Source organism: Podarcis melisellensis (genome assembly GCF_964234715.1).
Source record: "Podarcis melisellensis genome assembly, chromosome: 1".
Classification (NCBI taxonomy): domain Eukaryota; kingdom Metazoa; phylum Chordata; class Lepidosauria; order Squamata; family Lacertidae; genus Podarcis; species Podarcis melisellensis.
Genome location: NC_138528.1, coordinates 23,242,302 through 23,267,644, shown reverse-complemented (window position 1 = coordinate 23,267,644; position 25,343 = coordinate 23,242,302). Strand labels below are relative to the sequence as shown.

General features: G+C 46.3%; 1 protein-coding gene across 1 annotated transcript in view; it reads left to right on the top strand.

Annotated features, from left to right (window-relative positions):
* Positions 1-25,343, top strand: part of KCNK13 (potassium two pore domain channel subfamily K member 13) — a 57,584-nt gene continuing 32,241 nt past the window's right edge. The window contains exon 1 of the mRNA XM_081913875.1: positions 1-1,233. Coding sequence (XP_081770001.1) covers positions 888-1,233 — 346 coding nt within the window. The 5' untranslated portion in view covers positions 1-887. The remainder of the gene's footprint in view (positions 1,234-25,343) is intronic.

Here is a 25,343-nt window from a genome sequence, read left to right as displayed (position 1 = left end):
AGTTGGCCGCAAGTTCAAGGTCTTGGGAAGGCTGAGCTCCGAGAGCGGCGTCGGAAGGCGGAGCTGCCCTTGCCTTAAACCTCGGCGCAGGTCTTTGGGAGCTGCCTTAGAGGGCTGGAGAGGAACACAGGAGGAGGAGGGGGAGAGGAAAAACCCGTCGTGGGTTCAGGGTGAAACCGAATAAAAGATGCCGGGGCTAAAACCGTCCCTGATCTATGCTTGGGACAGGTCAGCGCGTGCTGGCCGGAGAGAGAGAAATGCGCTCTGCACATGATCAGAGAAACATTCCCTGGTTCCTTTTGAATCACGTCGCGTTTGGCGAGGCTCTCTGCAGAAAGCAGGCTCCGGCGCCGCGCACACGACGACGACTCCCAAGAAAGCTGAACTTCGGGGCGGAGTTCGTGTTTTTTCAATCGCGAGCCGGGCCACGTGCTCCGTAGATCCCGGCGGAGAAAGAAACTGGCGGGCGGACCGCGACGAGAACTACCTCTCCAAGGTCTTTAGGAGCGGAGGTTGGGACTGCAAGAGCCCTCGACTGCGAGCGGGTGGTACTACTCGGGAGCAAGCCTCCCTCCCTCCCACCCACCCACCCCTCTCTGCCTCGGGTGACCATTGAACTCCATCCAAGGCAGGATCGCCGGCTCCACGGACGGGACCCCTGCGATGCCCTCGTGGCCTTTCGCTTCGGCGCCCTGCTCTGCCACAGTCGCCACGGGGAGTCCTGGGGCTCCGCTCGCCGTCGAGGATCGCGTGGTTCGTTGTTGCTGCCGCCGCCGCCAGGCTCTGGAAACCGGCAGCCAGCCCGCCCGCTCGACGACTTGCCTGCGGCGGATCGCGTGAGATGGGCCGCCTGGGGGCGCACCGGTAGGGCGCGCCGTCGGGCGGAGATGGGGTGCCGCGGGGTGTGCTGCTGCCCCGCGCCCGGGCTGTACGCCTTCAACGAGGACAACGCCCGCTTCGCGCTCCTGGCCGTCCTGATCGTCTCGTACCTGCTGTGCGGCGCGGCCGTCTTCTCGGCCCTCGAGCGGCCCACGGAGCTGCGAGCGCAGGAGAAGTGGCTGGAGAGGCTGGAGAACTTCTCGCTCAGGTTCAACCTCACGCCGGCCGAGCTGCAGGAGCTGCTGCGCGAGTACGAGGGCGCCTACGTGGCCGGCATCCGAATCAACAACACGCTGCCCCGGTGGGATTTCCCGGGGGCTTTTTATTTCGTGAGCACCGTGGTCTCCACCATAGGTAAGTGGGAGAAAGCCGCGGAGGGGAGCGCACGGTCGCGCCTCTTCTCTGCCTGCCTCTCCCTTTTCTCTTCCTCCATCGCCAAGAAGGGGCATCTCTCTCAGGCTTTGGGTTACTTGCGAGCGCTTTTCCAAATCAGAAAACACGGTAATGTACGGGGGGGGGGGGCCGAGTAAAAAGCACATGTGCGTTTCACACTTCAGTGTTGGAAGCTGTGATGGACTGGGTATGCTGTAAAATACATGCCTGTGCTACATGGAGGGGTTTGTGCTTAGAAAAGCATCTCACTTGCATCTCCCTAGGGCAAAGTCAGGCTCACTTTGGGAAGTCCAATTTTAATGCCTCTGCATTGGCAATGCAAGTCAATTTTCCAGTAACTCTTCCTTCCTTCCCTCCTTCCTTCCTTCTCTCTAGGCTCTGTCCACCTGCTGTATGTTTTGCTTTTTTTATAATATTTCCCTGAAGTACCACCAAGCTCCTTTATTCCTTTATTAACTGTACATTAGCAGTGACTAGTTTGATCTGTTTTCATTGTTGGTTCTGGTTTTGCCTTTGTGCATGAACTTTAGTTCAGCTGCCTAGAGGTGTGAAACCTGTGAAAACGTTCCGGGGGGAGGGGGCGTGTTACATGAGAAATGGATTTGTTCAGATGTTTATAACTACATTTTATTTTTGCATTGTTTTATATTATTGAGACCATATGTGGAAAGGCCCAGGATATAAATCCTCCAAAATATATTTCCCATCCCAAGCATTTGAAAATATTTTTCCTTGACGAGCTGTGTTATGATATAACAAGCTTTGACGTTAACCGAATTGACAAGTCTCTGTAATAATAGCATTTAGCAGATGAGATTGACTTTTAAAGCATCCCAGCTGTGCAGTTTTCTGCTTTTGACAGTGAGCTCCACAGGTTGTTTTATGCACAGCACACCTTTTCTTTCATAGCTTGGGTTATTTACAGTCTGGTGTGCGTAGGTGATGTCTTTGAGACGTCCCACTTAGGCTGCTGGTGTATTGGGGCTACTTTTCACTCACGACACTGACAGCGCTTTTCCTTTTCCTGCATTTGAGGGGAGGTGTGAATGTAAAAACCTACTTAATGGCTGGATTCAGTATGGAAAGTGAATTATACAAACTCCTGTGGGAAAGCCCTGTAAATGGCTGTTGTCAATGAAAAGTGGGACCTGCTATCAGGCAGTGGTGTAGCGTGGGTTGTCAGCACCCGGGGCAAGGCAAGTAATTTGCACCCCCTAACCCGCGGATTTGCGCCCCCTAACCCGTGCATTTGTGCCCCCTAACCCCCAGATGTTGCGCCTGGTGCGGCCGGCCCCCCCTGCACCCCCCACGCTACGCCACTGCTATCAGGAGAGGTCCTGTTCAGAATTCTAGCCAGCCAGCCTTGCCCTTTTTCAGGATATTCCATTCTCCCCTCTGCAATTTACTAGCATTCAATATCCATTGAGCATGTTCAGCCCTCACTGAAAGATCTCCCCTTTGTTTTCCTTCTTAAAAACAATTTATTTATAGCTTACTTCTGCAAACTTCTGGGTTTCCCTTAGCCAGCTGGTACCTCCCTCTTGTGAATGGATTGTGCCATTTTGGCTGCATAAGGATCTGCACTGGGAGAACGGACTCATGAATTTCAGTATAGTAGGGATGGGGAATGTGTGGCTGCTGTGGTGTCGCTGAACTACTGCTCCCATCATCCCTGGCCATTGGTCCCATGCTAGCTAGTGCTGATGGGAGTCATAAATGACAACATGGGGTGCTGCTGTTGGGTTTCCCTATCCCTGTTTTATATAAGATGGATAAACTGTTTCTGACAGCATGCCACTGAACACCAATTGCTACAACAGGGAGAGGCTGCTTGCCTTCAAGTTCTGCTTGTAAGTTCCTAAGAAGCATCTTAGGTTGGACCTTTGATCCTGCAGGAATCTAAGAAACTGCTTTATACCATGTTAGACCCCAAAAATGGCCCAAAATGGCCCAAAAATGGAAACAAGAGGACCTACCGACCTTGACTGAGTGGAGAATGAAACTTATGGATTATGCAGAATTGGATAAAATGACTGGAAAAATTAGATATCAGAAAGATCACAAATTCATTGAGGACTGGGGAAAGTTTACGGAATATCTGAAAACTGTATGTGATGAACAGACAACGCTAGTGGGTTTTAAAGAGGCTCTGTGATAAACCAAGGTATATTGTAAGAAAGAAACTGAGATGGAAGGTTATTATCAAATCGGCAATACTACATAGAAAATGTGTAAAGATATGAAAAATGGATGATTGAAGGAGGTACTGGTGGAAGTTCAAAAACTGTAAATTGGTAAACATGGTTGTCAAAATTATTTGTTAAAGAAAAACTTAATAAAAATTTATATATATACCATGTTAGACCATTGGGCAGAGGTGTATCTAGGGGTTGGTGAAACCAGCCCCCACCGGGGGTGTAGGCCTGAGGCAGGGTGCAGCAATCACCTATCAGGCGCTGGGAGTCCTCCCAAGACACCTGGAGCTCCTTCTCCCTCAGCTCAGGGAATCCGCCAGGATCTCCAGCAGGAAAAGCTGCTGCTGCTGCTGCTGCTGCTGCTGCTGCTGCTGCTGCTGCTGCTGCTGCTGCTGCTGCTGCTGCTGCTGGAGGGGACAAAAGGGCTCACTGGAATGACTTCTAGGCAGGGAGCACGTTCCTCCTATCCAGGCAACCTTGCCTGCTTCTTTCTTTCAGCGGGCAGGAGGGATGCCAGTACAGCTCTTTGCCGAGCGCACAAGGGACAGTGAGTACGCTCTGCCATTGGGCCATCTAGCTTATAACTGGGGATACTGACTTGCAGAGGCTCTCCTGGGTATCAGGCAGAGGGCATTTCTAGCTCTTGAGAGCCAGTGTGGTGTAGTGGTTAAGAGTGGTAGACTTGTAATCTGGTGAACCAGGTTCGCTTCCTCCCTCCTCCACCTGCAGCTGCTGGGTGACCTTGGGCCAGTCACACTTCTTTGAAGTCTCTCAGCCTCACTCACCTCACAGAGTGTTTGTTGTGGGGGAGGAAGGGAAAGGAGAATGTTAGCCGCTTTGAGACTCCTTCGGGTAGTGATAAAGTGGGATATCAAATCCAAACTCTTCTTCTCCACCTAGAGATGCCTGGGATTGAACTTTGGAACCTTTTCTGTGCAAAGTGTGCACTTTACCACTGAGCTACAGCCCTTCTTATGTTCCTAAATGGCGGCTGCTTTTCAGCTTCACCCATGCAAGAGATGTTGACTGGTGCTTGTGAGGACTCATCAACACTCGATTTCCCACCATGTTTTTCCGGTTTGTATCAGGGTTCTCTTCACACCCACCCACACCCGGCTACTTTCCTCATGGAAACCAGCTCTTTGACGCTCTTGGCATTCTGCAGAAACCCAAATTGTCATTTGCTCCGATTCAGCATTAAAGAGTGCATTTTCCTGGGGAAAGTGGGGGGCGGGGGAATGCCTACGCTGGGACTAGGAAACACAGGTCTGTGCGTGGAAAGTATGGGGCAGAAGCCTAGTGTAGATGAGCCTTTAGTGTCATTCATGGAAATGAACATCAAGAGATGATGTGTCAGTGCAGACAGGACAGATTCTCGGGAGGTCTGCAGGTGCCACATCTGAGGTTAAAATAAGAAAACCTGAAGCTTTACTGATTTTCCAATTGGCAACCAACACACAAACCTTCTGAGTTTTTGCAGTGAAGACTAGGCCAGCTTCTTACTCTTCACCCCTTCAGCAATGACTTACACCACCTTCTGCTGCTTGCAGTGGCTGTTGCTCCCAGTTACCTTAGGGTCTGGTGTGCTATCACAAGCAACGTACGCAGTCAAGTGATGGTCCCCAGGGCTGGTAGCAAAGTCATGAACTGGCCCACTCCACAGTAGTTGTTGTTTAAATAGACTATTTCTGCTCTAGAAGACAATTGCAGAATTTGAATTTGCTGCAAAACAGAGAAGACAGCAAGCACACTTACATAAGGTTTTTGTTTTTTTAATGCCATGCAGGGACTAATGTATTTGTAATTTGAGACATTTCAGTGAAATTGGCCACCAGGCACCTCATTTCCTGTGTAGAATAGTCATCAGTGAATGATGGCATCTCTAGAACACTGCTTTGCAGGGATTCAAACTTAATGCTGAGCCTCTGTGGGTTGCTTTTGATTGTTTGGAATACTTTTTTTGAAGCTGGGTGCTGGGTAGAAATCTCTTTTATGTGGGCTGAGGTATACGTTACATACACATCTGAACCAGAGGACTGGTTTAATCTTTTACTCCAAACCACAAAGTGAGATGCAGATGAGATTTTATAAAGCATGGCTTACTAAGAGGATGCAAGTCGTGTTGTGGTCTAAACCACTGAGCCTCTTGGGCTTGCTGATCGGAAGGTCGGCGGTTCGAATCCCCGCAATGGGGTGAGCTCCCGTTCCTCTGTCCCAGCTTTTGCCAACCTAGCAGTTCGAAAGCAGACCAGTGCAAGTATATAAATAGGTACCGCTGCAGTGTGAAGGTAAGTGGTGTTTTAGTGCGTTCTGCCATTTGTCACGGTGTCCCGTTGCACCAGTAGCGGTTTAGTCATATTGACCCCATGATCCAGAAAGCTGTCTGCGGGCAAACGCTGGCTCCCTCGGCCTGAAAAGTGAGATGAGCACCACACCCCATAGTCGCCTTTGACTGGACTTAGCAGTCCAGGGGTCCTTTACCTTTACCTTTTTTTACCTGCTATGCCCAAACCAGCCCACTTAATAAGACTACACCATTTAAGTGATTAATAAACCTCTCCTTAAAATTTTAAATTAGTTCCAAGACATGATCTGAAGGCACACTGTATAGCAATCTTACTTGAAGCTAAATGGGGCTGATATGGATTTATTTGATTTAACATTTGTATTCTGCTTTTCGAACAACAAATGTTGAGTTCACAGTAATCATTGTAGCATTGAAAACACTACAATATCAAACATATAAGTAAAGCAAGCACAACAAATTCATCAAAACAATTAATACAATTGAATGCCTGGATAGGAGACCATCTGGGAAGCCAATATATGCTGGTTTGAGTTCCCTGGAAGAAAATGGAATATAAATCAAATTGTTCAACTACTTAATGATAAGTGGTCTCAACAAAAATCAATCAAAACACTCTAGATGTCTTCAAGATGTTTGGACTGCAACACCTGACACCAGCGGCTTAGTTAGCCACTCGGGTGCCCGGTGCGGCATGAGGCACGTCCTGCAGCCGGGGGTGGGACAAGCTGCTCATGGGGGCGGGACAAGCAAAGGTAGGGCACACTGCGTGGAGCCTCTCTGCAGCCTCCCCCTCAGCTGTAGGGCAGCCGAGGCAGTGGGCAGACGCAAGCCCCGCGCTGCTCAAAAAAGCAGCGTGGAGCTTGCAAGCAGTCCACCCTCCCCCTCAGGAGAGACGTGTATCTCTGGCACACTGCAGGTCCCGCGGTGTGACGTCCAGTGCTCCCCACTTCACCTAGCTACCAGTGGTGTAGGAAGGGGGGTGTGGTAGTTATTTTTTCAAAAAAAAGTATTGTGAGCCCAGTTTGGGTTTTTTGGGGAAAACCACATGCATTTTTGCCATTTTGTCACCCCCCTCAGTGATGACACCCGGGGTGGCCCGCACCTACCACACACCCCTTCCTACGCCACTGCCTGTCACCCCTTGCGATTGGCCATGCTGGCTGGGTGTGATGGAAGTTGGCATCCAAAAGTTCTGGAGGAGACACCAGTTTGGGGAATTCTGCTGTAGTACAAATAAGTGTCCCTCATTCCAGTCCTAAATAGGCATAAGTAGGATTTCTTAGGTATGGTTTGCCTTCAGTCTACCACACACTCATGAATCTAAAGCTTGCTTGTTTTTTCTGCCTTTGAACTGATCTTTCTCGGGAATGGCTTACTCACTGGCTTATTTGTAGCGATACACAGCTATGAGCTGAAAATCAGTAGTGCTGAAGATCTTCAAAAGAGACATGGACTCGATGTTCCCAGTAATAAGTAGTTTTTCAGGAACAGGCTTTCTTAAGACACATTTCTATTAATAATAAAACTCCTTCGTCACCAATACACCTTGATACAGGAGGAGGCCATGGCCTCTGGCTGCTTCACAGTTTGTTTAGTTCATAATAGATGAAACAAAGTCATAGATTTGTCAGAATATCCACCTGAAAACCACTGAGCTGCTACTGCTACGTTTCCAATTAGCCAAGCCCCAAACTGGACTCTCATCATCACCTCATTATGGGCAAGAGTTATTAATTATTATGAAATGTAACTCTTTTAAAGACAAATGCAAGAAATTGTGATAATGAAAACTATCCTCTGTAGTTTATCTAAGTTGGTAAGAACATAAGGAGACACCCTGCTCCCCACAGTGACCAACCAGTTGCCCATGGAAAGCTCACAAGCAGGGCATGAACACAACAACACACTCCTGCTTGCCTTTGCCAGCAACCAGTATTCAGAGACATGCTGCCTCTGACATTTACTTTCCACCTTTCCCAATGAGACAAGAAGATAAGAATAGGGTCTGGTCCCGTGGGTTACCCGAGAGGTGAGGTCCAAGTCTGGTCCGTGGTCAAAAGTGCAACGTGGAAGCAGTCCGTAGTAGCTGAAGCTGGGTGCAGGGCAGGGAGCCAGGGCGGGTCAGAAAAGCAGAACAGGGTTCAGGCAGGAAAAGCAGGACAGGGTTCAGGCAGGAACTAGCAACCAACAATGTTGCTCCCGCAACTTGGGACTGGGGCTGGCCGGCTTTTATCTGCCCCGAGGCATAGGGCGGCCCTGACCCTCTGGTGACTCGCCTCTCCTGGCCTGGAGGCGAGCACTCCTCCTGCGGGAACTTAGTTCCCTTCGCCTCTCTGCCCTGAGCCTCTGTAACTCAGGAAAGGCTGGAGGGTTACCGGACCCAGAGGCAACCTCAGCTTCCTCTGACGGGGCTGAGAGTGGAGCACCTGCAGGCAACGGGTCCTCCATCACCTCAGGAGCCAGAGCAGACTCAGCTGATGCCTGCACCTGAGGATCCAGCACAGGTGAGGACCCTTCAGGCTCATGCCCCAACCCTGGCTCAGCTGGTTCTGGGGGATCCTGTGCAGGCTGGGATCCCTCGGGTTCAGCATCCAAGTCCGAATCCCAGGCCATCAGAAATAGTACTGCTGGATCGATCAAAGGCCCATCTAGTCCAGCATTCTGTTTTCACAGGGGCCAACGAGATGCCCATGGTAAGACCACAAGCAGCACAACACTCACAATTCACAGCCACTGGAGCTCAGAAAAAATCACCTTTGATACTGAAGACAGCACACAGCCATCATGACAGTTACTGCTGTTATTGTTGTTATTTATTAATCACCTTCTGCATATGTCTCAAGGTGATATAGAGAAAACAGTTACAAAACAGCTCAAAAAATAACAGAAGCTGAGGTTAAGAACAATATAAAACAAGACCTCAGCGGCAGATTCATTTAACTAGGAAAACCATTGAAGGTCACATTCCCCATGAAATTTTTTTCTGCTGTTTTAAGACAAATGTTAAATGAATAGGGCAAAACAGCTGGAAAACCAAGCCTATCTTTGTGTGTGTGTATAGTATTAATGCGGTGGTGCCGAATTGCACCCAACATTGCGGGGGGGTCCATCGTGCATCATTCTAAATTAAAACGCTTTACATTCTATTTATTTTAGTAGCAGAAATTTACACATGTACCTGTTTTGCATGGGTCTTTTGTCTGGATTATGGTCCAACTATGCTCCCTAGAATAAAGTTCTCTTTTCCTGTCAGATGCCCAAACTAACTTTTTGAACCTATTGCCTCACATACATCTGCTTCTGTTTCTATTAATTAACTGTGCGCTTCTGATTTGAAAATACTGGAATAAAGGTCTCCGAAAATATATCTGATGGCAAATTTCCACAAGTTTTTCCTCTTGATGTCAAAATGTGTTTCCATGGCTTATCTAACTAGAACAGGAACAAAGGGGAACCACTTCCATTTGCTTTGCACTGTTTAGAAAGATAACAAATTATGATGGGGAATATACAGTTTATGCTGATATTCTCTACCCCTTCTATTCTCAGTTGGTAAGACCCTGTAGGCAATATAATTCTTAAGTCTTCCTGTCAACTTGCAAAAGTAGTTTAAAGCAGACCAGGACCAGGGCTTCTGAAAACTATAAATATGCATCTGAAATAAATTGTGCAGAAGTGTTGTCTTCTTCAAGTGGCATTCTTTGCTCATGAAAGCCACACATATATAGAGGACTGCAACGATACCCACCTGGGTTCACAAGCAAAGTTGAATCCTCAACTTGAAAGAGCCGTGTGACACAAAGGCCCAAGAACCTTTTATCCACAGACTAATGGAGTTAGGCATTTGTTCTTTCTGCCAGTCTGCATTGCTCTATGTGGGTGAATGACAAAAAATATTTGGACAAAGCTGCTCTTCTTGAATCCCATCATCTATGAACATTGTGCTAAATCATCCTTCAGCAACCTGGTGCCCTCAAATACTGCTTTGGGGGTATTAGCCTGGGCACATCGGTAGGTGGGATGTGTTTTATATTTTTATTCTGAGAACCCTACAGTCTATTTTTGATGCATTTCCCCCCTTAGCCAGGCTCAGAGGCTGTAAATACAGTGGTACCTCAGGTTACATACGCTTCAGGTTACAGACTCCGCTAACCCAGAAATAGTGCTTCAGGTTAAGAACTTTGCTTCAGGATGAGAACAGAAATCGTGCTCCAGCGGCGCAGCAGCAGCAGGAGGCCCCATTAGCTAAAGTGGTGCTTCAGGTTAAGAACAGTTTCAGGTTAAGAACGGACCTCTGGAACGAATTAAGTACTTAACCCGAGGTACCACTGTAAATCACATTGGGAGAGGAGGCAAGGTAATATGGGGGCTGTTTGTAGCTTTGCAGCAGGGATTGAAAGCCTTTTTGGGGTGGGGCAGCTAACCTTCCAGTGTTGAGTGTGGTCATCCACATTCTACACATGAAGGTTTGCACATACACCACAGACACGAGGTTTATTCTAAGCTCCCCTCCGTCCCATGTGCAAGCAGCCAGCACACTCCCCACCCCTCACCCTTTTGTAGTGTCCTGCTGTATGCTAGAATAAGCCCTGCATACAGGACATAGGTAAAGGTAAAGGGACCCCTGACCGTTAAGTCCAGTCACGGACGACTCTGGGGTTGCGGTGGTCATCTCATTTTACTGGCCGAGGGAGCCAGTGTTTGTCCGCAGACAAGCATGTCTAAGCTGCTTCTGGCGAACCAGAGAAGCGCACGGAAACACTGTTTACCTTCCCGCTGGAGTGGTACCTATTTATCTACTTGCACTTTGACGTGCTTTTGAACTGCTAGGTTGGCAGGAGCAGGGACCGAGCAATGAGAGCTCACCCCGTCGCAGGGATTCGAACTGCCAACCTTCTGATCGGCAAGCCCAGAAAGGTTGAAACAGGTTGGCAGCCACAAGGGAAAGCTTGACGAGCCAGATCAGGCCTGCAGGCCAGTGTCAGTGGCATGCGGTGAATTTTTTCACAGGAACAGTTAGGGCCAGAGGTGCTAGCTTGCAAGGGCTGTGGTGGGTCAGGTTGATGTTATGCGTGTGATGCCCTGACGTCACGCACCCGAGCTTCGCGCCTCCCTCCCTAAGCTGGGCAGAAGCTTCCCAGGCTTTGCGAAGGAGGTGCCAGGGCTCTGACGGGATGCTGGAGCCCTCCTGCCCCCTTCCAAAAGCTGTGGGGGGAGCTTTGGGAAGATGGCAGGACGGATCTTGGACCCATTGGAACCTCACACCTCCCTCCCTAAGCCGGACAGAAGCTTCCCGGGCTGTGTGAAGGAGACGCCAGGCGAACATTTAGAGGTCAAACCTAGTCCAGGGGTCAGCAACCTTTTTCAGCTGTGGGCCGGTCCACCGCCCCTCAGACCTTGTGGGGGGGGGCTGGACTATTTTTTTTGAGGGGGGGAATGAACGAATTCCTATAAATAACCCACAAATAACAAAGAGATGCATTTTAAATAAAAGCACACCTTCTACTCATGTAAAAACACGCTGATTCCCGGACCATCCGTGGGCTGGATTGAGAAGGCGATTGGGCCGCATCTGGCCCCCGGGCCTTAGTTTGCCTACCCCTGCCTTAGTCCAGTGACCACACACCACTGCTCATTGTGTTACGTTGGGCAAACTCATGTGTTCTGGGTGGGGGGAATCTAATATGAGTATGAACTGTGTAGACTTCTCGGTAGTGGCGCCCACCCTGTGGAACGCCCTCCCATCAGATGTCAAAGCGATAAACATCTACCTGACATTCAGAAGACATCTGAAGGCAGCCCTGTTCAGGGAAGTTTTTAATATGTGACATTTTAGTGTATCTTTCATCTTTGTTGGAAGCCGGCCAGAGTGGCTGGGGAAACCCAGCCAGATGGACGGGGTACAAATAATAAATTATTATTGTTGTTGTTGTTGTTGTTGTTGTTGTTGTTGTTGTTGTTGTTGTTATACCAGGGATGGAGGACCTCCAAGCCTCTATAGCTGGCTCTGATAATTCTCCTCAGACTGCTCACCTTCTTCCGACACCACAGACACTGGCTCTGCTTTGCGCCCTGTTTTTGCCTTCCTGGAGTGCATCCTTGAGCTCTGATCATTTCTCTTGTTCTCCTAGGTGGAGCAGAGAGGCGTGTGTGCAGAAACCAGCCTTCTGTAAATTTCTCCATTTTGTTGCTCTGCTTGTGCTTTGCTTTATTAATTCCCAGCTCATCTCAAACAGCGCTCCTCCTCCTCCCCCCCCCCCCGGGAAAAGTTTTTTTCACAAATAAGTAAGGCATTTAGAATTGTCCCCTTGATTCAGCGCACAGCAATCTTTTGTCTTATGTATCTTTCTCAGGCTCTTCTTTCCAAGTTACGTTTCCCAGGCTTGGACAGTGAAATTTGCAACATTGCAGAACATGTGAAGGCCGCTTGCTTGATTAATAATAAAATAAAAATGGTGCTTATTTTAAAGAAAAGAAACAAAAATGTTTCTCTGTCCCACTAGTGGGCCTCCTCTCCCTCCCACACCCAGTTAAGCTGTCATCTTCTTAGTTAATTACCAACAGGGAAACCAAGAAAGCTAAAGAGAGACTCAAGATGGTTCCTTGATGAAGCATGACTCTGGTTGGAAAGATTCTTTAAGACTTATTTAAAAATAAAGTTTTGATGAACTTGTTTAAGCTTAGAGTGTATTTTACTCTTGTATATGTGTGTGGTTGCTTTTTAATTTCATTATTTATCCTCTGAGCTTTTAGGGTTGGATAGGCTCTATACTAAAGAACACAATAAAAGTTAGCTATTTCATAGTCATTGCTATTTGCATTTTCATGCTGCTGTTGCTTTTTATCTACCTAGATCCATCCTAATCACAATGGTTCCTAGTTCATTGCCAAAATGTGACATGTTCTGGTAACAGATCTGGCACCCTAGGACTGAACAATACACTGCATAGATGACTCTTTCCAAATAGTTTGCTCGGTGCCTGTTGACCTGGAAAACTAAGCACTGTGACTTCCATTATTTTGTCTAAACCTACAACAACCATCATATTCTGAGCTGAATGCATGCTGAGTAGCATTCTGCAATCTACATTGGAGGCTAATATCACATAATGGAATATATACTAATAAGACAACAGTGTTTTGTTTGGACATACATGGTGCCAAGTACCCCCAATTTAATGTTGAGAAAATTGCTTTTGTAATTGAAGGTAATAGCCAAATTTGCTGAGAACATTAGACATGCTGAGTGATTTGGGACACACGTGCACACACAAAGGTACAAGGAGAGGGGGAAATGGCAAGTTGATTATAGTACTGTTGTGTTGCAGTGTATATTTTAACTTGGAAACTGTCACCGTCTAATTGTAAAGGATTTTGGAAGCGGAGGACTTTAGGGGAGTGATACAGGAAACTTGAGATATGAAACATGGGAAAAGCTTTGGTAGTGTTGCAACACTTAGACCAGTGTTTCACAAATTTGGGTCTCCAGCTGTTTTTGGACTACAACTCCCATCATCCTTAGCTAGCAAGACCAGTGGTCAAGGATGATGGGAATTGTGGTCTGAAAACAGCTGGAGACCGAAGCTTGGGAAACAATGACCTAGATAGAGCCTCCTTGTGTCACCAGGATCCTGACAAAGTCTGTGGATGCAGCAGAAATACACTGTGGCAATTTTTGCAGGGCAGGCAAACATGACCTTTGCTCCCACATTACAACAATAATATCTGAAGCTTCACATTATGATTTGATTTTGTGCTGGTCATTCATTCTGCATCTTGTAATTTTACAATGTCCCCCCCCCCCGGATTTTTTAAAATTGATTTTCCACATTTTTCACACACACAGAAAAGAAAGAACAGAACAGAACACGCAACAAAGACAATAAACTAAACACAAAAGAAAATTATTACTTCAAATACCTAAATCTCTTAACATTGATAACTGACTTCCTCAAATCCCCACTATCTGAATTTCTTTATATCACCTGTATAACAGTTCTCCAACTTCATATTTCTAAAAATATTAACTCCTTTCATTAATTAACCTCTTCTCCTTTATTATTATTCTAATCCTTAATATTTACTACCACATAATCTTATTCTACCCTTAGCCTATTTGTTACTTCCAAGAGTTTTCTATTTATCTGTAATTTTATGAAATTTAATGTTTTTATCGCACAATGGTACCTCAGTTCTCAGACCATTCTGGAAAACCATTCGAGTTCTGAAACATTCGAAAATCAAGGCGCAAAGGGTTGACTGCAAATTTGATTGAGAAAATTGAAAAACACACAGCGGAATTCGTTTTACTTCCGAGGCATGTTCGGAAACAGAAGCATTTACTTCTGGGTTTTTGGTGTTCAGGTTCTGAAACGTTTGTCAGCGGAGACATTTGAGAACCGAAGTACCACTGTATAGCATCATTGTATGTTTTTTATGCATTGACAGTTTGTAAACACTCTTGAAAAATACAAAAATGGTAGCGTTCCCACACCTGCAGTCTTCCTGTATCATGACATCTGTGGGTCACCAGATGCTGGATAGCTTCCAGCAGCATGGCCAGTAGTAAGGGTTGTTAGGAGTTGTGGACCAGCAACAGCTGGAGGCCCAAGGCTCCCCAACCCTGTTCCATGTTAATGCTGCTGCTGTCATGGGGATTACTGGGAAATACTGGGTTTCCCCAGCCACTCTAGGCGGCTTCCAGCAAAATATTAAAATACAATAGTCTATTAAACATTAAAAGCTTCCCTAAACAGGGCTACCTTCAGATGTCTTCTAAAAGTCTGGTAGTTGTTTTTCTCTTTGACATCTGGTGCGAGGATATTCCACAGGGCGGGTGCCACTACAGAGAAGGCCCTCTGCCTGGTTCCCTGTAACTTGGCATCTCACAGTGAGGGAACCGCCAGAAGGCCCGTGGCACTGGACCTTCGTGTCCGGGCAGAATGATGGGGGTGGAGATGCTCCTTCAGGTATACTGGATTGAGGCCATTTAGGGCTTTAAAGGTCAGCACCAACACTTTGAATTGTGCTTGGAAACGTACTGGGAGCCAGTGTAGGTCTTTCAAGACCAGTGTTATGTGGTCTCGGCAGCCACTCCCAGTCACCAGTCTAGCTGCCGCATTTTGGATTAGTTGTAGTTTCCGGGTCACCTTCAAAGGTAGCCCACATAGAGCGCATGGCAGTAGTCCAAGTGAGAGATAACCAGAGCATGCACCACTCTGGTGAGACAGTCCGCGGGCAGGTAGGGTCTCAGCCTGCGTACCAGATGGAGCTGGTAAAGAGCTGCCCTGGACACAGAATTGACCTGCGCCTCCATGGACAGCTGTGAGTCCAAAATGACTCCCAGGCTGCGCACTTGGTCCTTCAGGGGCACAGTTGCCCCATTCAGGACAGGGAGTCCTCCACACCTGCCCGCCTCCTGTCTCCCCAAAACAGTACTTCTGTCTTGTCAGGATTCAACCTCAACGGGCAAGATGCTGGACTTCTGGCACAACTGATAGTGTAGGAACCAAGGGCAAGTGGCAACGGCAGCACCGCAGAGGTATCATGCACAGGTCTTTAGCTAACAGCATGCCGTGCAGAAGAGGGACGTTCAGTGACCCTAAAGTTAAAAAAAAACACCATACCATCTGCAGAATAGAGACTGCTGTGGGTTAGTTGAACTAGCAGTCTGTCTTGGAAGCTCCTCTGAAAACGAATGACAACTAGTCTATGTTGAAGGCTTTAAGCTGTAAACCAGGACACTTGAACTATCCAGTATAATTACCAATAGACACCATGTTCCAATAAGAAATTTACTTGGAATCAGCCAAATGGAAAGATTTTCTAAGGAGTGCTTGCACTCTTCACCCCCCCAGCTGTATTTCTGATAAAATTATGTTATTTTAGAACTCTTCTTCTTTTTGTAGTCTTCTGTTCTTGGAACGAAGAGTGCCATTGTTACGTTCTTCACACCTTCTATGGTGGTACTATCTTATATAAGCACTCTCTGATCTTGTAACAGTCTATAACCTCTCCTTTTCTTCTTTTTCTTTTTTAGAATGTGCTAACGTAACATTGCCAGTATGCTTTATTCTATTAGTAAAGAGAAGTCTTGTTACCTAGGGTTGGTGCATGTGTTTTATTTTGTTCTGTCTTTGTCCCTTTTCCAGAATAACTCTTCAAATGAGATTGGGTTTTTTCCCTCCCAAGAGCTGAAGAGCATCACAGTAGCTACAGCTGTAATCTTCCTGATTTCCTAAACACATCCATTAGAAAATATGCAGGTATTAATCCTATAGCAAATAATGGCTTTAATTAAACCCCTATGAATTCTTCAAGGGGAAGACTCTTAATCTGTCATTTGGACCAGAGTAATCATGGGATTATGTGGAATATTAAAAATGATTGGAATTGAATTTTATGAGGATTAAAGTTTTCGTGAAACACTGACAGTGGTTTGAATTATTCCTTGACAATGTGCTTCTTATGCCCATTTTATTGGCATGTTTTGGGTATCAGGTGGCCAGGAGCAAAAGAGAGCAGGGTTCCTGCATGTTTAATAGTTATGTAGAAGAAGGAATTTCAACCGTTGTAGTGTGGGAATGTTCAGGGTGGCAGGAGTGGATATATTATTTATTAATATCCTTCCTAACTTGTGCTAGCAAGTTCCTTCATGTAGCAGAGTTACATTCCCCTTTCTTACATGCACAGCAAATAGCTTGTTGCAGGCTCATGTAAGCCTTCTCACTATTATACACTTCAGTCTGTTTCAAATCAAATTGTACATTCCTGGTAAGTTCCCTTTAATCCCTCTTAAAAGAATAAAGACCTGACAATCTTATTTAAAGTCAAGAAAAGAAGTTTACTCACATCAGTTCACAGTTGAATTCCTGTAGGCAGACTTTGTTACAAATATGTACATGTGGATCTACCCCATATGGGGAAATAATCCCAGTACTTTTCCTAGCTGAGAGCTAGCAGAGCATTCCTAGCTAGAAAGCTGGTCCAACAAAGAAGGAAGTGAACAAGAGAGAGAGTGCTGCATGACTCCTCCTTTTGTTACCTGGACAGGTAAGGTCACACCCACCTCTAGTCACATGCAAGGGAAGGATGCTCCAGCCCAGTTTTGACTGGCTGGACCAACATCCCCTGGCATGTCCATTCTAGGAAAACAAGGAATGTTGTATTTGACTGCTCCCAGTGGATTACATCCCACATGTAGTTTGCTCCCTCTTCTACACAACTATTAAAAGTGCAGGAGCACAGTCCTCTGGCTACCCTATTTGCCAATAATGCCTTAGCAGGGAGCCAAACTAAACAAATAACGCGGTGTCAGAAGTGCATTCACTGCTCTATCAAATGGATATATGAAATCGCCTTCTCTTGTGTCCAGTCGTCTCTGTCCAAGTATTATTCTGCTCTGACCACCACCAGCTTTCTGGGGTCTCTGGGAAAGGTCTTTCTCATCACCTTACTTCCAGAGATCATTTTTGCTAGAGATGCACATTTTGTATGCAAAATATGTATTCTATGAGCTTGCTACTATCCTCTCCTCATGTTAATTTCACATGAAGCTGCCTTACACTGAGTCAGATCATAGGTCAATGATATTAGCTCTGTGCTAGCTCTTAACCTGTGGTAGCTCTCCAGATCTTCATTCAGAAGCCTTCTTCCCAGAGATCTAGACATGCCAGGGACCTTCTGCATCAGTGGTGCCATTGGGGCAGAGGTCCAGGGCCCCACTCAGAAGAATGTGCAGGAGACCCCTCAAACCCAGGAAGACTGGCTTTCCACATTACCACCTAAAGAGCTCCTACCCTGTAGGACCAGAGTCAAAAATTACCTAACTGCACCGCTGTTCTGCATATAAACTGTGTGTGTTACTGGTATATCATTGAGATATGTCCCCTGCCCAGCCATATATCATATTAGTGCAAAGATTTCTGTTAGCAGAATTGAACTTCTGCCCTCACCCCCCAGGGACCCCCTAAATCAGTTCCAGAGGTTCCGCCAACCTTCCAGTATGGATTTTGGGAGTGTGCTTGGTGCTCATGGGGCGGGGGGGGGGGAGGATGGGGCGGGGAGTTCCGTTGCACAATAATAAAACCTTCCACTAATGGAACACAGGTGCCTTGGATACCACCTCTTCTGCTGTCCTTTAGCCTATTGCCAGAGTGTGATCTTGTACACTTAAGTACTGAGCTTCAAAATCCTTCAAGGAGCATGACTAGTATCCATGCTAAGTGCTTCCATAATAGAGTGGCTTTTGGGTAAGGGGGTATATTTTGAGTTATCATTTGTTCTTGGGAAGGATGAAGAAGGGATGTCATCAGACCTGTCCCTTTAAATGTCTCTGGTTTGGATTTTACCCATCCATAAATAATTTTTACTCAGCTTTAACAAAATAGATTTTTTTTAAAAAAAATCTAATTATTGTTGTGAAATCAACTTCACTGGATGATGCTTCCTATGGAAAGGATTAGGGCGGGTTCCTCTCAAACCTTTGCCTCCTCCCCCGGGGAAGGAGTGATCTACTCACCAGACTGACAGGCAGAGTAGACAACTAACTTCTCAGCCCCTGAGCAAACTGCTAAACTGGAACCACATCAAAATGCTGCCACTCTGCAGAGAACATGAAGGAAAAAATGGGAATAGGTGAAGGAAGGTAAGAGTTACAAAAAGAACTTGCCCGTTTAAGAAAGGGTAGAAAGTCCCAATTAAGGAGCAAGAGCATAAAGGAGGCCTAACAGTATTTGAGATAGCGGCAGAAACCATAGCCCCACCTGCAGCCCCAGTATTGTCAGTAGGAAGGAGAGGTGAGCAAAATGTCCTCTTATAGGCGTCATCAAACAGACATTCACTGTAAGACAAATATCTGTTTTTGCCAGATGCTGCTGCTGGAGGACTTGCCTAATAGGGCTACATCAGAGCAGAATCCAATGTTAGTGAGCTAAAATAACCTATAAGCTTCCTCTCAGCTCTCTTGCATTTCCCCTAAGCATCAGTCTCCACAGAAGCTTCTGGTTCTACTGTAACCATGGATTTGAAATAATTGTCTGGAGATGCTTAAAACTAGATTTTCTTCATTCTGACGTCCATCTAAATGACGAATAAAGGAAAAAAGGAGAACTTTACTTGGTTCAGTGGAAAACTCAATGCCTTTGCAGTAAGCTTTACTTAACTCAGGTTTCGTTTTATGCATTTTAGATGTATGTTTGGGTTTTTTTGCATGGCCCAGAACAATCATACTCAGTAGGAAATTGTCATCACATCCTATGGATGCAATAAACACTGAACAGGGCTGTGGTTGTGACAAAATAAAGTATTTTTTAATTTTAATTTTTAGATCCTGCTTTATATCAAAGCAGTTCAGTGTGTAAAAATCCATTAAAATCAATAAAAAGCAACAATCAAAACATCCACATAGACACAATGTGTAATTCCAGCAACGATAGCAATCACAACAGCCAGAATTACTGTGAGTAGTATTATTATTATTTATTTCATTTATGAAAAGCAAATTTCACAATACAATAAAAAAACACTAATATAAAACACCCGCATATATAAAAACAATTTCAAATCCAATACAGATGCTGACTGGAGTTTGATATGAAACACAACTGTTCCACATCCCTCACATTCAGAAAGGCAAGTGCTTTTTCTCTCTCACACACAGACAAACAAATTTACAAAACAAAACAAAAAATTCCTTCCAGTAGCACCTTAAAGACCAACTAAGTTAGTTCTTGGTATGAGCTTTCGTGTGCATGCACACTTCTTCAGATACACTGAAACAGAAGTTTCCAGACCCTTCTATATAGTGAGAAGGTGGGGAGGGGTATTACTCAGAAGGGTGGTGGGAATGGGTGATTGGCAGATAGCTGTGATGAGCCTGTTGACGACTCTTAACGACCGCAATAGGTCTTACAGGAAAAAGCAAGGGGTGAGAAGGTGAAAAATGGCTTTGTCATGTATAATGAGATAAGAATCCAAGGTCTTTGTTCAGACCAGGTCTCTCCATGGTTTTAAGTTTGGTGATAAGTTGCAATTCAGCAGCTTCTCTTTCCAGTCTATTTCTGAAATTCCTTTGTAGTAAAACAGCTACTTTGAGATCTTGTATAGCGTCCTTCAGCTCTCTATATTGGACAAACAGGCCAGACCTTACGCCAAAGAATAAACGGACATAAATCGGACATCAGGAATCACAAGACAGAGAAACCAGTAGGAGAACACTTCAATCTCCCAGGACATTCTATACAAGATCTCAAAGTAGCTGTTTTACTTTATCTTTAGTGGGTGTCCGTTTGGCAGCTCTAGCAACACCTCTATCACAAGCGCTGGTCTTGGGGGTTCCGGCGTGGGCACTTTCACTGCTCTTTGGCCTGGCTGCTGTGCCCCGATGGTGGCAGCCTGGCGTTGGCTTTTACTTGCTCCTTGACTCCTTCCTCCTCCCCGCCAACAGCTCCCGCCATCCCTTGCCATTCCTTTCTTTGCGGGCAGACTCTGGCAAAGTGCCCTGGCTGTTGGCAGAGATAACATTTCTTGGCGCTCTTTCCCTCCTTCTTCCGCCCTTCACTGGGGTTTGAAACTGCGCGCGCGCTGTTCCAATTTCCATCGGCTCTACTGGCGGGGAATGCTGCTCTGGAATCTCTGGAATGCGGAAATCCCTCCAACGTTCACCCTTCCCTTCCCGCTTCTCCAAAGCTCTCGCCTCCTGGCGTGCTCCTATGGCCAGCGCGGATTTAGTCAGCTGGTCCATAGACTCCACCCTGGGCGCCCGGGAAAGTTCGTCCTTCACTGCCGAAGAGAGCCCTTCTTCGAACAGCATTTGTATCGGTTCCGCCGATAGATCCCATCCCAATTTATGGATCAACATGGTGAACTCAGTCCAGTACTCACGGACAGATCGGCTCCCCTGTTTACACGCCATTAACTGTCTGCGCACCACTCCCTGCTCAATCTCGCTGGAAAACATCAGATCCATGGCGCGAAAAAACTTCCTCAAGTCCTTTAGGGCGTCATTATTAGCTGCCATCAGGGGCCTAACCCAGTCTTTCGCCCCCCCTTCGAGATGGCCAATCACAAACGCTACCCTCGATTCCTCATCGGGAAAGTCATCAAACTGCAGATTGAGGGCATATTGCATCTCTGTCCTAAAGGCTTGATAGTTCCTGGGATCACCCCCAAACTTCTGCACCAATCCTGGCACCTTTCTTGTGAGTGGGGTGGTTTTTCCCTTTTCTGCATCCTGAGCCCTCCTCTCCTCGAGCCTCGCCGTTTGCAGCACTAGCTGGACTTCCAACACCCTGTACCTTTCTTCCAGGCTTGGACCCGCTCCAGCTCCTCCTGCTTCTCCGGTTCCGGCTGGGTTGCTCATGATGCCTCTCCTTGCACAAGCGGCTTTCAAGGACTGTCGGATTGCTGTGATGGGATGTTGAGCTGCTTGTGCGTAAAAGCTTAGTCCCTCAGTTTGGCCAGGTTAGCAAACCTCTGTCTATAACGGAGCCCCTTAAGCATGGCTCCGTCAATCGCTGGCAGAATCCGACAGTGGCCGTTTACGGAATTTCTTCCAACATAAAAGCTCCTTAACGGAAACGCGTCTTCTGGACTCTCGGCGCGACAGTTTCCGGCGAGGAGTGGGTGTCCCTATAGGAGGTCCTGAAACCTCCCCACTGTTTTCGCTGGAAGTGCCTCTGAGCCATCCCTCCGACTCACTTTCCCTCGGAGCTCCTTCTCTCCCCCTGCTGGTTCCCTCTTCTGCTGCTAAGTCTCTCCTAACCTCCGTGAGCCCTTCCACCTCCTGTCCTTCCGATGCCAGTTCCCTGACATAATGTTTAGGTGGAATCTAAGTTTATGTTTAGGTGGAGTTGGCAAGGATTCTGCTGGGGTGGGGGGAAGTTCTGCCCACAGAGACAGATCGTCCCCATCTTTGTAGTATACAAGACCTTTCTCTAGCAAACTCCCTTTCTCTCACATGCATACGTGTGCGCACATATGCCAGCCGTCCTATGAACTGGCACCATGCCGATATCAAAATGCAAACCATCCTGCACCAGGTTCCTTTTGTTTTGAAATTTTCCCTTCTCTACATATGCAGCCATTTTGCTTGCTTGGCTTATCAACTTGAAGGCAACAACTGGAACAAGAGCTTTAGTAGCAATCACACAAAACAACCCAGCGCAACTCTGGTCACATTCAAGGACCCTCCTCCAGGGAGACAGTGACTCAGCTGCATGTCTTTGGCTGTTCTGACCCTGAGGTGATTTCATTGTCAGGGAGAACGCATTTTCTGTAGCATCCTCCTTGCACTTCATCATCTCAGCCCAGAGCCCAAGTGTTTTATTGGCACAAATCTCATTGAAGATACATGGCTTTGGCTCACTTACACATCTTGGGTTTTGGGGCAAATGACGGTCATGTTTTGTACACTTTGGGACCCAAAACAGGCAAGCAATACATGCTGACTAGACACAGACTTCTGTTCATTTATCAGCATCCTAGAATGTAGAACAATTTGTTCTAAGAACTTGGCCTTGGATTTAGAGCCTTTCTCAATAGCAAGTGTTTCTTCTTCAAATGTAGCACAAAAGAGCCTGAAATAGACATAGAACAAAACTGCGCGGCACAGTTCTCAACAGGATCAATGCTCTTGCTGCTGTAACTCTTCACTGCATGGGAGTACGTAATTAATGCAGAACCCTCGCCGGACACCATGCGACTCTGTCTACTTTGCCAATGCTAGTAGGTCTGAGATCTGGACCCAGTGAAACTTGTATATTTTCCCCTACTGCCTTTCCACCTAGGGGTCCATAAGGGGGCTTTGTTCCTGGATGACTCTTCCAGCAGAGTCCCAGTAAGATTACAAGATGCATCAATAAAGATGAGCGCCATTCAACACATTAAACCTGGCTTTGCCATCCAGTGTGCACACTCAGGAGGTAGCTGCAGCCAATCACGATGTGTGTGTATGCAAATGTCTCTTTGCCACATTCAGATGTCACATTTTTAGGTGCATACCTAAAATAAAATCTCTAAAAGTAGAGTGTATGCAGTAGCGCTAAAGTAACTTGACCTGATGGCTTTAAGAGTGCATATCAAGGATGGGGAATGAGTGACCCTCCAGAGGAAGTTGGATTCCAACGCCCACGGGCCCAAGCTACTATGGCCAATGTTCAAGGATGATGGGAGTTGTAGTACAACAACATCTGGAGGGCCACAGGTACTGTATCCTTGGCATATAGACATACATACCTTACTTGCCTGGGACGCAAGTGGCTCTGTGGGTTAAACCACAGAGCCTAGGACTTGTCGATCAGAAGGTCGGCAGTTTGGATCCCCGTGACGGGGTGAGCTCCTGTAGCTTGATCCCTGCTCCTGCCATCCTAGCAGTTTGAAAGTACATCAAAGTGCAAGTAGATAAATAGGTACCGCTCCAGCGGGAAGGTAAACAGTGTTTCCGTGCGCTGCTCTGATTTTGCCAGAAGTGGCTTAGTCTTGCTGGCCACCTGACCCGGAAGCTGTATGCCGGCTCCCTCGGCCAATAATGCGAGATGAGTGCCGCTACCCCAGAGTCGGTCATGACTGGACCTAATGGTCAGGGGTCCCTTTACCTTTACCTTACCTTACTTGCCTATCTGAATACTAGGATTGCCGTGAGATGCCTCTCTTATTTCAAAGGGTTCTCCTTAGTGTCAGGTTTTCTTTGAAAAATGGCAATTCAGGTTAGAAGTGTCTATCTCTAGCCAATTAATAACAAAAAAATGGTGAAGAATGTCAGCCCAAATCTTTTAAAGACTAAATGGTTGCCCTGATTAATGGTATTCCAAATTATTTGTTTACTCCGCATTCGTCCTGCTTTGCTTGCAAAAAGCATACAATGGTACCTCAGGTTACAAACAGTTCGGGTTACAAAGTCTGATAACCTGGAAGTAGTACCTCAGGTTGAAAACTTTGCCCCAGGATGAGAACAGAAATCACACACCGGCGGCAGCGGGTGGCCCCATTAGTTAAAGTGGTACCTCAGGTTACGAATGGTTTCGGGTTAAGAAGGGACCTCCGGAACGAATTAAGTTTATAACCCGCAGTACCACTGTACATAGTTTAGAATCACCATGTCCAATCTTCCATTTGTTCCAGTTTGTTTATGGGGCAATTTTACAACCGTCAGGCTTCATTCTGCATTTGGTCTGATTCATTTTTATGGTATTTGTCCATCTTCCTGCTAGTTGTTTGCTCATCCCACACTTCGAGAGCGAAGGCAGGATATAAATTCAATAAATAACAAAGAATAATAATTCTGTTTCACTTGTACTACATTTTCTCGGATGCCTCCTCTCAGGAACAACGCTAATATCACCTCGTTATTTTCCATGAATGAATCCTTGCAACTTTCTGGTTAGAAATTGCTGCTCTGAAAAGGTCAGCCAGCGCTTTATTTCTGCACCCAGAGACTTCTTCTATTTCTAGCTCAAAGTTAACAGCTAATTATTACTAGTGCTGAAGACACAGAGGAGGAGGAGAATGCCTCATCTCTGGTGCACAGGAGAGGGGGCTCCCCTGGCCCCCATAAATGGAATAATTTTTATTGCAAAGGCAAAAGAATTGTAAGAGACGAGAACCTACTCACTCCATCCACCCCTCCATTGATGAGATTTCACACTTCTAATTTTACTTTAAAACCTGTTTGAAAGATACTGCTGTTATGAGGTTCTCCTTGGTCGATGGAACTGCTGTGTTTTTAATCTCTGCAGCATTTCACATGAGCCCAAGGCTGGGCTGGTAATGCTGCCATACTCCTCACAAAAGCACCACAGGAATCACCAGGAGCTTCAAAGAGCTGGGTGATAACTGTCATACTATGTGCAAATTACTGCTGAAAAATCAGTCCTGAGGTGGTTCCAGGACCATGCCAGTCCTTAGTCAGCCAGCCACTTCCAACTGGTGTTTGATTAGCTCTGAGTAGGTGTTTTCATGGGGAAACAGGGCAGTGGATGAGACCTCTGGACATAGCGAAATAAGGCCAAGACATACTTGTCTGGCTGCTGCATTTTCCCAGGAGAAGATAAGCACACCGCCATGGCTGTCCTTCCTGCCTGGCAACCTGCCCTGCAGGATCCCTATGTCACCAGAAATGTAGCTGGATTTTGTGCAATAGCCATAAGTCAAAGGAAGCAAAAGATTATGCAGCTCCACAAACAGTCATAAATTGACACAGCTCACAGTCAAATTCTTCTAATTTTTTTTAAAAAAAACCTTTAATGTAGTTTATATTTCCTTGACTACGCATTTTAAATCTATTTAATGAGTATATTGATTGTCAGTGCTATTTTTATAGAAAAAGAGGTGCCGGAACTCACTATGAACACCTCCCTCATTTGCTTTGAATGGTGCCGGAACTGAGCTTCTGTGAGTTCTCCCTGAAAAAAGGCCCTGTTGATTTCTAAATTCCACTTTGACCATTTTAATGTTTGTGTAAAAATTATGCTGAAAGTCTGGTTTTACTATGCTGGCTGTTTAGCTGTAATAATAATAAACATTCATTCATACCCTGCAGGATCCGTGCCTCCACTGAGCAAAGACATCAA